This window comes from Xenopus laevis, chromosome 1L (assembly GCF_017654675.1).
Source record: "Xenopus laevis strain J_2021 chromosome 1L, Xenopus_laevis_v10.1, whole genome shotgun sequence".
In the NCBI taxonomy this organism is placed as follows: domain Eukaryota; kingdom Metazoa; phylum Chordata; class Amphibia; order Anura; family Pipidae; genus Xenopus; species Xenopus laevis.
Genome location: NC_054371.1, coordinates 103,738,934 through 103,754,697, shown reverse-complemented (window position 1 = coordinate 103,754,697; position 15,764 = coordinate 103,738,934). Strand labels below are relative to the sequence as shown.

Sequence of the window (15,764 nt, the reverse complement as noted above, 5' to 3'; positions counted from 1 at the left end):
CAGGCCTGTGCAGAAGAGGAGCCCCAGGATGCCAGTGAGGCAGATGTGCAAGAGCCGTCTGTACAGTTTGAAGGTAAATATTATTCCTGTTGTTGTTATGTAAGCACATGGATGAATGTTTCATTTTGTAAAAAGTATTCTTATATCTATGTTCTGTTTATATTTTTCAGAAGAACAACCTGGACCCTCCCACCAATGCAAATGCAGTTTTCTATAGTTTCAAATAAGGCAAAAAACAGCCATTCTTTGTAGGACATTGTGCTTGTAGGTGCAGACCTCTGCTCTCCATTTTAGGTAATACGAAAAGTTAAAGGAGAAACAAACCCTTTACCAAAAAAAACCTCTACTATTATTTTGCTACAGTCAATAAGTAGCCATTCAATGGTAGGAACACAGTCTAGGGGAGTTCACACATGCAGGGCAAGAATCCCTTTCCCTTTAAAAAGTGGGGTCACATATATTAGCCTCACTTCCCCTTTAAAAAGTGAGGTCTCATATATTAACTTCACTTCCCCTTTAAAAAGTGGGGTCCTATATATTAGCCTCACTTCCCCTTTAAAAAGTGGGATCTCATATATTAGTGTTTATTCCCCTTTAAAACATGGGATCTCATATATAAGCCTTACTTCCCCTTTAAAAAGTGGTCTCATATATTAGCCTTACTTCCCATTTAAAAAGTGAGGTCTCATATATTAGCCTCACTTCCCCTTCAAAAAGTGGGATCTCATATATAAGCCTTACTTCCCCTTTAAAAAGTGAGATCTCATATTAGCGTTACTTTCCCTTTAAAAAGTGGTCTCATTTATTAGCCTTACTTCCCCTTTAAAAAGTGGTCTCATATATTAGCCTTACTTCCCCTTTAAAAAGTAGGGTCCCACATATTAGCCTTACTTCCCCTTTAAAAAGTGCATTTGGACATTTGAGCGTCAATATATCTTTAAAAAATGTTGTCTAAAATAAATGAAACTGTTTCAGTGTGTAAAGGAAAGGCTTTTTTAAATTTAGGAAAAATTCGGATTTAAAAAAATCACGAAAATATTGTGATTTCAACTACCCCATAGGACTCAATGGTCCTCGACAGCTCAAACCTAGCGTAGTTTTTATTTTACTTCAAAGTCCGAATTGAAATTGCGATGTCTTTACAGAATATATGATCTTTTCGGCGCCAGCCGACGATATTCACAATATTTTCGTGAAAACAGCTGAAAAGTCCGAATTTTCCATGAAACATATCACACATCCGAACATATCGTAGTGCTTTCATAAATTCATTGCTAACGTTAAAAAAACACAATTTTTTCTCAATATAAATAACCCCCTAAGTTATTAAATTGAATCATCCACATAATTGAAAAAATCATCTATCCATCAAATTCAACACACATAGATATACATACAAAATTAATTGTAGACCTTGAGATCACTATAGCCCTGGATATTAAGCATGTCCTAGAAGTTATCCAACCTCAAAGGCATTAATGGAATCTGCCATCAAAACATTGATATACAATATAAACAAATATAAAAAAGAAAAAAAAAAAATATATATATATATATATATATATATATAAAACATATAAAAACCTTAAGTCTGTTGGCCTTGGCAGAAGCTTCTTCTTGCCACTGAAATAAACTTCAAAATCCTCAGTCTTCAACCGATGTGCAAAATCAATATATCCAGACACTTCTTGACCATGTGCATTCTTATCCCGAATAAAGATGACAGACTATACAGAAATGAAAAATAAATCCTTAGTGGTTAATTGGTTAATGTAGCAAATAGACCAAAAAAATCATGCAGAAATCAATATACGTATGCTTGTAGTGAAATGCATAGTTTTGCACAAGACCTCATGTTTAATTAGTAAATACAATTTGAGGAGCCACTTTACCCATGGTATTATCAAACATCCAAATATTTTACAATTAAAAACTATAAACATTTATGCCAAAATCCCAAGTCACCTGTTACCCCTAGAGAAGCCCCAGACCATCAGACTTGGCTGTAAGTTCCACACCTTTTGGTTCTGCAATTCAGGATTGTTCCATGTAAACAAGGATATTATGGAGGCAGGCATTAGTTCTACCAATAGGTTAATCAATCCACTTTCTGCAAATATGGCACAACACTGACCCAAGTTAACTGATTCATATGGCAAGGAGCAGATTCACAAATCACTTCTGTAATACTAATGTATTGATATTTTATACATATGGCATAGATTCTAACAGAATGAATCAAGAAACCCTAATTAGGGTAATATGGAAATCTTGACATAGTTGGAAAAAATGTGAGATAAAAGAAAGCTAACAAATTTTGTAAAATGTATTTGCATTTGAAAACATAAAATATTTATAAAATAGCTCTCAACAAAAAGCATGAAGCACACACGTGCGTTAGTTTAACAAGTTAAAAACTGTTGTCTTTTTTCTATCACTATTTGATTATTTTAACTAGCCCAAGCTCATAGATTCCATTCAATAAAATCCTGTTAGGTCTCCTACTGGGATTCAGAATGTTTTCTCTTTGACAACATGCCATTTCTCTCTCCTGTTGAGGGTCAATTTAGGAGGTACTATTTATCTAGTCTCAGTAAAGCATTAGAACAAAAGAATGATCAACATTACTTAACATTCCCTTTCTCTCTTCCACCTGTGATGGATGCCTGAAATGATTCCAAAGTATTTTGCTAATCAGTCAAATGAACTCTTTAAAACAATACAACACAACTGTGTTATTTATTTTTCCACCGCAGAAGTTGTTTATCCATAATTATTTTAATGTATTGCAATCTCTGAATAACTTTTAATAGAGTTTAAAAATAAAACAAGGGAGTGCTTAAGTGTGTCATTAAGTGTGCTTCCTTTGCCCCCTCATATGCAAATTTGTATATGAGCCAGTGGGAGCAGTGCCACGTCTATGGATGTGCTAACCCCTTTCGTGAACACGTGGTCTGGTACGGCAGATATATCGACGATCTGCTATTTATATGGGACGGTCCTTCACATTTAATCGATGGGTTTCATCAATACCTTAACAAGAACCAACACAATTTACAATTATCACTGGAACACAATAAGAACACCATTACCTTCCTAGACTTATCTTTAATAGGGAACACGATCACCAAACGTATAGACACTGAAATTTTCAGGAAACCCACTGCGGGTAATACAATTCTAAAATTCAATAGTTGCCATCCTAAACACACTTTGAACAGCATTCCTTACAGCCAGTTTGTGAGATACCGTAGGAATTGTAGCCAAGACGCCACATTCAACCTCCAATCGCAACATTTGGGCCAAAGACTGCAAGAAAGAGGGTACCCTAGACACCTCATAAAAAACGCACACGAGAAAGCCAAAATAGCTCCTGTAATGGGGGAGGGTAGAAATTATACAGGACGACCAATCCAGGATCACGTAGACCAAACCAGACCAGATAAACACAAAATGTTTTTCGTCACTGAATTCAGTGAGGAATATGGCCATATCTGTAAGATTATCAAAAAGTATCTACCTATACTCAACGGTGATGCAAAAATGTCGGAAATACTGGCCCAAACTGAGGTAAAGTATGTTCCAAGAAAGGCACCTACTCTAGGAAGTATTTTGGCACCAAGTTTGGTTTCATCGGTTCCACCGAAAACAGCAGACAACTGGTTGAAAGTGAAAGGTACATATAAATGTGGGGCCAATGTCTGCAAAACATGCCAAGTGATCTCCACAGGCTCGGATTTTAAATCCAATGTATCAGGGCAATCCTTCAAAAATAGCGGGTTCTACAATTGTAACACTAGGAATGTGGTATACCTACTGGAGTGTGGTCACTGCAATAAGCAATATGTGGGTCGCACATCCCGCATGCTGAAGGATAGGGTAAGGGAGCATATTAGAAGCATCACCAATAGGGAGGAGAATACACCAGTGGGCCGGCATTTCAAAATATGCTCACCCAATGGTCTAAAAGACCTAAAAGTAAAGGTAATTGAGAAAGTACAGATCCCTATTAGAGGCGGTGATACTGTTCACAGATTAAATCTCAGAGAGGCATTCTGGATCCTCAAACTTGATACAAGGATCCCGAACGGTCTAAATTATAGACATGACATTAGCTATTTGTACTAATGTGCGTTATAAGGGGCCCCTAACGTATTAAGAAAGCCTATAGGTCCATAGGGGTTTCCATTGGTCACACTCTAGTAGAATTTCTCCCCAGTCCCTCACTGTTAGAAAGTTTTGAGTAGAGTTGCAAGATAATAATACTACTCCTGTCCCAATGACTGCTCTGATAGTTTGTTTGGTTTTTAATTAATGTATACAGTTTTTAGGAAACGAAAAAACTTTTTATATGTCCTCATGTTTCATTTGTTTCAGGTTTTAATGATTTAAATAAAGATGTAATTTTTATGTAAGCCCACTAGAGGGCATTAATACCCTGTGTATAAGTAACCCAGCTGTAACAAGTGTACTGCTTACCTATGATTAAGGGATAACTCCCGAAACGCGTAAGGTGTCACCAGCCGGTACTCCAATAAACCCCGTTTTCAGAAGTGCCGTCTGCTTCTCTGAATCTTTGCTGCATCCACAGTGGGGACACTGTGAGACTGAGCACCTGATCCGTGGGGTAAACGGTGAGCCTGTGCGGTCCTTATTCTTCTTTCTCATCCTGTGTCATTGAATATGTGTGTGGGTGTGGGAGTGTGGAGTTTAATTGTGGGAGTGTGCCAGAGGTAGTGTGCAAGAATGTGCCAGTCATTGAAAGAGAATGCAAGAGTATGAGTTAGTGTCAGATTGTGAGTTTGTGAAGGTGCACCTGCCTTACAAAGTAACATGCCAAATACATGTGCCAGTGCTTGACTGTTATGGAAGTTGACAGCCTACAATATGTTCAAAATGTTGTTCCAAGGGGTTAAGAAAGTTTGCAGTCAAAGGCAGGCAACAAGGTCAATCCAGGCAGAAGAGGTTCAGGAAACAAGCCGAGGTCATGCTCTAAATGAACATTTTACCCAAAGGGAAGTGTGTATGTTAAGTGTGTTTTAACCCCTTTTGATAGTTAGAAGAAAAGGTGTGTCTATTTAATCCTTTGCCTACTTGTGGGAAATTTTTGTGTTGTCTGTTGATTGACTTGACCTGTCTGCTGGAGTATATGCAATAGTGCTTAGCTAGAAAGCAAAGTGAGGTTAGCCTCTAGTATGCGCCAGTGTGCAGAGAGTGTCAAGAGTCGGGCGTGTGCGGCCCCTAAACACGGTTGGGTCTGTTTTGGGTATGACTGAGTGTGAGTTCCGTACTGGTTAGCAAGGAACTGCGTGGACCTTTACAGTCAGATGCTTTATCACGTGAGTCTGTGGTGGCATGCGTGACAGTGTATTATTTTCGTCAAGAAAAACACCAGCATTTAAGTTTCAATATCCCAAAAGAACAAGTACATTTAGTTAAGTGTCTAAATTCTACCAAAAAATAAGTTAATTTATTTAAGTGTCAAAATCCTCGTATAATTACTCATTTTGTATTATATTTTATGATAGAATACAAGCTTTTCCCAAGCTTTTACACGGTTGATGCTGATTCACCTTGCAGATACAGGATTACATAGTACTCCACGGTTCAATGACTGCTCGTCCCTCAACCTTTTCAGTCTCCTCCTACAGCCAAGCTTGGATATTCTGTGTGTACCCAAATGCTTCTATGATATAGACGCTTAGCATTCCCAATGTGTTGTTTATAGAAAATATAACATTTTTATATTTGTGATTAGGATAATATTTACAGTGATTGAAAGTATGTGTTTTATTGTTATAAATGGTGAATCTATTACGTAGCTATACTATGGGGATATTTGGTTCTATATACTACTGGCAAAAGGGTGGACAGACTGTTGCAGTAGAGCAATAAATGCCCTTTGCAGTAAAAAAAATGTTACACTAAAAATCAGGTGTCATAGACTGTATATCTCATTGCAAAGTCATCTTCGTTGCAACACAGAAATAACTACTGGAATAGGTAAAACACATTGTAGACTATATAATACAAAACTTTTGGAAAGGGAAGAATTGTCCAGAAAACGGTAAGCATCAGACTTCAGAAGTACATCTGCATTCTGCCTACTTATTGAACCTAATAAGAGCGTACTGCATGTAGCATCCTGCTGTTCTGAAAGATCTTTTTCTGAAGAGTGTACATTCCCCCTCCCCCCCTCATTGCCCCCACCGGAACTAACTGTGTCATCACTTTCCATTTGCCTCACACTGCTGCCACCACAAGCAGCACCTTTGTACTTAAGGATACATGGTTTAAGAATTTACATTTTTCATAAAACCGCTAACTTGGAAGTTTGGAACAGAAAGTCATATTTACTCATTTTGAATTGGGATGAATGTGTACTTTCTGAAAATATACAGATTTCTTAGGTCTTCATATTGTAAGGGGGGTGCATAGGCCAATGACAACTCCAGCACAGGCTTAACCCTAGTTCAGGAATGTTGCATAAATGTAAAAATATGAAAATGTACTTAATATGAAATTGTTAAAAAATAATTGCAATCAATTAGATGTAGCTCACCTTTGAATTAAGTTTTAGAATGGTGTAGCTAATGATATTCTGAAATAATTTGCAATCAGCCTTTTTAAATAAATGTTTTTAACTTTTTATGCTTCTTGTTCAGCAGTGTAGCAGTTGCTAGGGTCCAATATACCCTAACAACCAGCCAAGGATTTTAATGACATACTGGAATATGTTAGGAGAAGTCCTAACTACAAAGATAAGTAATAACAATGACAATACATGTTAGCATCACAGAGTAATAGTTTTTTTTGCGCCAGGATCAGTGACTCTTGCAGGACTGTTAAAGATGCTGAAGAGGAAGGCAAATAATCCAAAAACTATAAAATTTAAGTCAATAAAAAAAATTATCATAAGTTAAAAGCACTAAAATTTGGCCACCATCGCAACCATCGCAACACTTCGCCAAGAGAAGATTTGCTCAGACAGCGCTAACTTACTAAAATGCGAAGTTGCGTCCAGGGCGCCAAACGCTGGCAAATTTTCTCTAGCGTTACTTCACAATGCATGCAAATCCTAGCGCAACTTCGTTAGAGGCCTTCACTCAGGCTAGTTTGCATATGGCGGGAAATCTAAAGTTGAATGGACTTATATGTTGCAGCAAATACATTACATTACACAAGTCCAGGGAACCTTAATAAAAACAATAGAGGTGTTATAATGCACTACACATGAGCCCACTGTATAGTTTATGTTCCATATGTTAGAAAATGTATGGGGGAACCCGGTTACCCAACAAAAATTTTAAAGGACTTTTGCAGGCTATCACTCTTAAAAAAGGAAAAGGCACCAGCATTTTTTGGACTTAGAAACTTTTTCCACTAAAAAATATGATGTAAGTAACAGAAGAATGAGGAAGATCTATGTACTCCATTGCACTTCTCCTGGTCTGAGCTGGCGAAGGCAAGTCTGGCGAAAGAGGTAACGCTCAGTAAAATCTGCATCTTAGTGAATTTGCGGAGTAACGTCCATTCACCAGAGCAAAACTACGCCTGGCAATAGATTGCGAATGAGTGCTAGCGTCTGCCTCTTTCGCTAGCGAAGTTATGCCTGTGCCCGTTAGTAAATCGGCGAAGTGCTTAAAGGGGTTGTTCACCTTTGTAACAAAATGACAAATCTAACAGTTCACATGAATAGAACAAACTTTTCCATAGAAATAGTTAACAGAAAAAGTACAGTTCAAGTGATATTCACCTCAGAAGTGTCCCTGTACTAATCCTTCAGTTCCACACAGACCCTGTGCTGGGAGGGGGTCACTGACCCCCAAAAACACTACAGTGTTCACTTCCTCTTCCTTATATGACATCACACATTGTACTGGCAGCTAACTTAACTCCTATTGGCTATGTCTGCTGTCAATCTGCCACTGCTTCCTGTGCTGGGCTGTGCTGGGGAATTTGAGCAGCATTCAGGTACTGAAGAGAAACTGTTACAAGTTTGTGAGAGGGAGGGGGAGTGTGGGCTTGTGCTGCAGAGATTTCAACTGTGCAGATGGGGGGATCGAGGTGCTTGGGACCTGGAGTTTTACGGATAATGGATCTTTCCATAATTTGGATCTTCATACCTTAAGTCTACTAGAAAATCATGTAAACATTAAATAAACCCAATAGGCTGGTTTTGCTTCCAATAAGGATTAATTATATCTTAGTTGGGCTCAAGTACAAGCGACTATTTTATTATTACAGAGAAAAAAGAAATCATTTTTAAAATGGATACTATGGGAGATGGCACTTGTACTTTCCAGAAATATATTATTTGGGGGGGGGGGGGCATGTATTATTTTGTGTATTTACCTCATAAAAATTCAGCAGCTGACTATTTGTATGAGCTTGAGGCTGCAATTTTTGTGCATAAAGTAAAATATTTTTCTGGTATAGATCCCTATATCATGAAAAATATAACTTTTTAATTTTTTGGTATTTAGAGCTCTAAATCTTGTTCCAGAAGTGGAACACTTAAACACTTAAAAAAGGTATCGTTTTCCTAGGTAAATTACAGCCGCCCCCGGGAGAGTGCACAAAATCACTTAGGGTTTCCACCTCACCCTTTTAAAACCAAACACATATGAAATCCACAGCCTGCATGGCTAATTAGCAATTAATTTAGATGCATGATACATGGCTGCACAGAAATCAGTTCAGTCTGCAGCATCTAAATGAGTTGATAATTAGCCATGCAGCCTGTGGATTTCATATGTGTTTGGTTTTAAAAGGGTGAGGTGGCAGCCCTACTGTCCTTGCTAGATGTGTAAGTTACATACGTTTCTAAGCAAGTCAGTGCTGGTTTTTGTTGCAATTTTGTAAATAACTGACATTATGCTTAATGCCAAAGGTATTAAAAGATAAAAATATAGAAAAGCCAGTATTTATTCCCAGAAAAGGTTGCACCCCTTTGGCACTCCATTCAGTTTTAGTCTAGGCAGAAGGAGAGTGCCAGAATTGGGAGAACAATGTTGCTCCTTCCTTTTCTGCAGTATTTGTCTGCATGGCTGTGTGATTGTTTGTTGCAAGGCAGCTTTGTTTATATGCTGTGTCTGTTAACCTCTGCCATTACAATTGAGTAATCAACCAATGACCATTCAAATTATGTGACTGGTTACAGTTCACAAGCACCCAATAAATTACTAGGAGGAGGGCAGTATCAACATCCAATAGGAAACAAGTAAGGGCAAAGCCTGGGCATGATGATGTCATCATATAGGAAGTTCTTGGTGTGTCAGGTTCAAAATAGGCCACTCCCATCACTTCAGAAAACTGGTCAGAGAGATAGGAGAAGGACTGAGTTAATAGGTATAAAAATTAGCTTTTACAATGGCATTTTTACTTTTTGTTATGGAAAATGGTTTTTCTAACACATTGAGAGCATTGTTAGTGGTTTCATAAGATTTGTACATTGAAGGTGAACAACCCCTTTAAGAACGAATCGACGCCAGCATTAGTCACTTCCCCTTTAGTAAATCTGCCCCCATGTTTCTAGCAGTTTCTGAAAGTCCCAATATACTAAGAAATTTATTAATAAACAAATGAACAGGCACCTTGAATAAGGAGCACTTTATACTATAAACAATAATATATGTGACAGACTGTTCACTGTTGACATTAGAAAGATTAAAAGCCTTAAAGCTCAATACAGTGTAATATTAACACCTATTTTGGGCTATATCTACTGAAGCTGATAAATGGATAAATCAGTTCCTATGAGAGAACAAAATGCATGCCAAAACATAAGACACAAACTGAACCCCTCTATCTGAAACAATTTTTTATGGGGCCCGATGAAACCTCACAGACTTATATACAACCTCTGTAGGTCTTAGATGCCGAATTGTCAGATTCAGACTTTTTCCATCCTCGGGGTATAATAAATCCAGAAAAATTCTAAAAAATTCTAAAAAATGTTATAGTACAAAAAAAGTTTTTGGCAATCAGAGTATAATATATAACCCCCTAATGAGTATACCCAATACTGAGCAGTACAGCAAAGTGTCAGACAGCTTTAGCTTTCCAAGTGCTTTAATTTCACTGATTTCAATTCATAATTCACATGGCATTATTATGTTCACTTTTATACTTTATCCGTCTCCAGAATTATATTGTTCTCATAATAACAGTTACAACTTTAATTGGCATTTTGTTTCTAGATTTAAAAAAAAAAAACTAAAAAAACCTTGATTTTCTAGATGTTAATTTGGCAAACATACTTTAATAACATAAACCTGTATGTGAACATATTTGCTGCTTATAGCCAGAACCACCATTCATTAGAACATGTGTGATAACCACACAGAATGTTCATACTTCACCTTTCAAAATCAAGGCCCCACCTGCTCATATGGAGAGCACCTGCAGTTTGCTGGCACGAGATACAAGAAATGTACAAAGCACAAAGCCAAGTAACCCTCTAGTGATTCAGGAGACAATATATTTCAAGAGTTCATGTTCCATATTACATTCCATTATGGAAACACTATCACACCTCACAGGTGAAAGGGTGAGCTCCATGGCCACAGCATGCTGCTCAGATGTCTCAGGTATCAAAAACACCTGTATTCAGCCATTTGCTGCTAACCCACCATAAAAATAAAAATCCCCACATATTTTCATTGTAATGCCTCTGGGCAGACAGCCTAGTGATTAATCATAGCCTGCAGAATTAAAGCTATTCCCAGTGGATGTAATGGTTCATGGACTGAGCATATTTTGTAACAAACTCTGAAGAAGTTCACGTGCAGTTTTGGCTTTAGAATTTTGCATTTAAAAAGAAATGTTGGTAACAAAACTAAATAACAGAGCTGATAATTTCAAAAATGTAATTTTACCTTTCTGAGTATGTGTTTTAACAGGAAAATATTCCCATGCTCTTATGATACATACATTACACTGCAGCAATTTTTTTTTTTATAGCCGATTAATTGAAAAATAATATATTATAATAAAGGGGTTTAGACATCACATTGAACTGGAAGGACCAACATAATCTATCATATTGCCTGATTTCACCATCAATCAATGCATTAGGTCATTGGGTAAAAACTGTTCTTTGTTCTCAGTACCTCTGACTTCTGAATCTACAGATGCTTCTGTCTGACTAAATCTGTGACTGTATGGTCTCTGTAAAGGGGTTGTTCACCTTTCAATTAACTTTTACTATGATGTAGAGAGTGATATTGTGAGACAAAAAGATGCCATTGAAGGCCAATTGAAAAGTTGCTAAGAACCAGCCATTCTATAAAATACTAAATGTTAACTTAAAGGTGAACCACCCCTTAAGTGAGTGATAAGATTTAAGCTTCTCTGGTAGTCTATGAGACCCTCGCCTTTTGAACAAGGTGATGGTTAGATATTTGATTAAAAGGGGTTAATAAAATACAATGCAATGATTTCTTACAATTCGTAAGGGGCACTTAAACTGAAGCACCAGTTAAATAGGGTCACAATTAAATGTTATGTATTGATTTACAGATCCAAATTTTCTCTGTTAAAAGCAGAGTCTGTATTTTACTGGATGATGTTAAAATGTATTCCCTTTAAAAAATAACCATTAACATTACTTGATTCACAGCAGAAGCCAACAATATATTCTTGACGTTATATAAGTTCATGTAAGAAACAATAATATGATCTAGTGCAGAAGTATTAAAATAGCTGTAACACATGCTGAAAAGTATTTTATGTTGTGCCTGGCTCTTCCCAGCTGGGCTGTGACCCCCAGCAGGGTCTAATTGGAAAGGGATTTAGAGGAACCTCTCTAAGCTAAAGTATGTTGCAGGTCAAAACACAGCTGACATGTTGCAGCAATAAAATAGGTTAAAAAAAAAAACAAACAGCAAAATCAAATACATTTTGTTTTGGTAAAAGTTTTATATACATCCATGAGAGAACCTAAAGCTTTCCAGATGGAAAAAAACCTTGAATCCATGGGATGGTCCAAAAAATGTAGACAACAGCAAGAAAAGAAGATCTCCCACACTGTAACTGGGCTCAGTTGCTAATAAGTTACAGGTGCACCCAAAACCAGCAGATGAAGAACATTAAAATGCAATCACTAGAAAGTGATGACATGTGTGTCCATAATACCATCATCACAAAGTGCATTCAGACACCTGTTTAATATATATATATATATATATATATATAGATATATATATCTCTCTATATATATATATATATATATATATCTCTATATATATATATATATCTATATATATATATATATATATCTATATATATATATATATATATATATATATATATATATATATAGATATATATATATATATATATACATACATCTTGAAATGTGAAGTGGCAATAGTATGTGAAGGAATAGAATAAGATTAGGATAATGAAGGCATACATTAGGTTATATTTTATACAGGCAAGATTTTTCAATTATTGGCTATCATTAAAATAGTTCTTGCCAAATGTGTGCATATTTTCAGTTGTTTAAGATATGGCAGATGTGGCAGTTAATAATACAGTTAAAATATTTCCGTGTGTGTATTGTGCTCTAAGATACCGCTCAGTAATTTCCTATATTTCTTTCAAATTGCATTGATCTCACAAATGACTAGGGGCTGTGCCTTGAGCAAAACATGACATTTTAATAACTGTCAATTTTACTTACTCTTTGGGTTGATTTATGTAAGCCTTACAATAAGTACAGGACATATCATACACTGCTTATTCCACAGATATGTAGGATATGTTAAACTATTACACTCACACCTGTGCATTATTTCTAGAATCACTTAATCAACAATAAAGTTTACAAGTCTATACTAAAGGGCTTATTTCAAAATGCAAGTGTAAGGACAAAATATAAATTCAAACACAATGTTGTGCTTGCTTCACCTAGCAGCTAACCTGTTTGCTGAATTGTGGGCAGCCGTGGGCATGGTACAAAGTTGAGGGCACATGGGTACTAGTGAGCCCTGGATTTATGAATACCAGCTACCCAAATCAGAAAATCTTATATGAGGGGTCCATGATCATGTAACTTTCCATAAGCAGCTGGACTATGAATCTAAGGAGGTTATTTACTAAATCATGATTTTTCAAGGTTTTGAGATTTATTATACCCTGATGCTGCGAAAAGACAGAATCCTAAAATCATTCATATTAGACCTGTTGAGGTCATGGATAAGTGAATGGGAGATGCCCCTATCTCAATTTGAAGATATTGTGGTTTGCACTGGGTTTAGCCTGCTAATTAAAAAAAATTGGGTTTTTGGGCAAAAACCTGAAAAAATCTAGCAATCGGGAGAAAAGTCCAAGATGTGTCAAAGTTCAATCAGGGAATTCAGCAGGAGATCTAGACATTCATAATATGATGGAATAGATACATCCAGCTTGTTCAAATTGATATGTACTATTGTCTGAGCCTTCAGGATTCTTTATCAAAAGCCGGCTAAAAAATTATACTGCAAAGTATATACTCACGTAGAAAGACTAGCTACAACGTTGTACTATTGCTCCAAAATATGTCTATTAAATACTTATTATTTACTATTGGTTGAATATCAAGGGTTAATTAACCCTCGATATTTGACTGTCAAAGTAAAATCCTTCGACTTCGAATATCAAAGTCGAAGGATTTACCGCAATTCGTTCGAACGATTGCAGGAAAAATTAAATCCTTCGAATCGAACGATTCAAAGGATTTTAATTCATCGATCAAGCTATTTTCCTTCAATAAAAAAATACTTAGAAAGCCTATGGGGACCTTCCCCATAGGCTAACATTGTACCTCGGTAGGTTTTAGGTGGTCGAAGTTTTTTTTAAGTCGAATGGTCGAATAGTCGAACGATTTTTAGTTCGAATCGTAGTCGAAGGTCGAAGTAGCCAATTCGATGATCGAAGTAGTATTAATTCTAGTGTAACAACTTATTTTCAAAATTCAAATTGTATTAAAAAAGTAAATACTCTTCTGCATTTCTATAAATAAGCTAGTCTTTTTTAGAATAAAAAACAGCCCAACTGGTATGTGATTTTAAGTTTACATTGTATATTTTTGTGTAAATCTTAGAAATATTATTTACATGAAACTGACATGTTTTAGATGCTAGTAAAGAAGACAGAGGAAGTTATCAGCCATAATGCTGCTACTGTCACATGCAATGTGCTATGAGTAGGGTTAATAACTGTAAAATTATTAATTAAACATAAACCCTAGAAAGTCTAGTGCTTAGTGTTTTAATTAATACATCCTGACTGAGCAAATAGTTCATATCCTTTTTTTTAAATATGGGCCTTGTGTTTCAAAATATTTGTTCAGACTGCAAATTAATCAATTTCTTTCCTGAGTTTTGTCACTATGTTTGCACACTGTAAAATTAATATATTTCAGTAGCTAATCTTCATATTTAAAAATGACGCATCTCTATGAACTTGTTCTTTGTATTCATCCACCACTCTAAAATTACTTAATTGATATGTACTGAAAATAGTATCACATTTTTAAATGTTAAAATGTTAAACTACAAATAATTTATAAGATACAAGCCTCAGTAATTCAAAATAATTTGCGTTTGCCTGAAAACTAAAAGCCTGTTAATCTGACTTCAGTTGTAGAAATACTAAAGCATAAGATACTGGAATACATTTAAAAATTACAGTACTATGATTGTGGCAGCGGGGATGCCCGCAGCACCCCCTGGGGGACGTCCACAGCCGGCACCTCCTCTTTGTGTGTGGTGGTGACGTCATCATTGGTGCGAAATTAGATATGTTAAAGGGGCTGCAGCCAATTACTCATTGCCCAATGTAGGTTTATTTCCTGATAATTCCTCGGTATGATTCATGTCTGATTATCTTTTCTTTAACCCTTGCATGTTCCTGACCTCTGATTATTTACTGCCTGTACCGACCTTGCCTGTTTCTGACCATACTCTCAGATCCTGACTTTACACTGTGTTTCTGTTTGTTTTGACCCCGGCTTTTGTCCTGACTGCGCTCCTGGTTCCTGATTCTGTACTGCACTGCCTGATTGGTGTCGACCTTGGAATGACCTTCCACCACGCTCTCGGTTCCCCTTCCTTTCAGTGTGTGTTACAGTTCCCTTGTTCCCCCTTGGTCCTCTTACTTTAAGACCTGGCAGCATCCGAGTAGCGGAGGGCTCCTCCCGTAGCGAAAGGCAGTGATTATAGGTAGAAGCATGAGCCAAAACTGGAACCTTGGCATTTGTTCTGAGTTTTGGGATACCATATGTTACAATGAGTTTGTGCCAGGAATAGATCAGGACGGACAAATTTAATTGTGTTATGCAAGGAGGTAAGCAGAAACATTGACATTGGGATGGCTGTGGATGTGATCTACTTAGATTTTGCTAAAGCATTTGATACTGTACCACACAGAAGGTTACTGATTAAATTAGCATTGGCCTAGGACATAATATTTGTGCTTGGATAGAGAACTGACTGATGGATAGATTACTGAGAGTGGTGGTACATTTTATTATTGGACTAGTGGAGTTTGTGGAGTACTGCAGGGGTCTGTCCACAGCCCTTTGCTTTTTAATTTGTTTATTACTAAGAAAGCCAGACTTGCCAAGTAAATTGTCTTAGCTGAGCCAGGTTCTAAGGTGGAAGATTGACACACCAACGAACTTGGTCCCATAAGGTCCAAGGACTCAAAGAGTCAGAGAATCATCATGGTAGTGGGCTGGATGGTGGAACTGAACTTACTATTATAGTGGTGGCTTG

General features: G+C 36.7%; 1 protein-coding gene across 7 annotated transcripts in view; it reads right to left on the bottom strand.

Moving 5' to 3' along the window:
- The window catches only part of cfap299.L (cilia and flagella associated protein 299 L homeolog), a 230,172-nt gene that overhangs the window by 32,867 nt on the left and 181,541 nt on the right, over positions 1 to 15,764 (bottom strand). For all 7 annotated transcript variants that reach the window (XM_041582281.1, XM_041582296.1, XM_041582275.1 and 4 more), the window contains 1 exon segment: positions 1,585 to 1,727. In XM_041582281.1, coding sequence (XP_041438215.1) covers positions 1,585 to 1,727 — 143 coding nt within the window.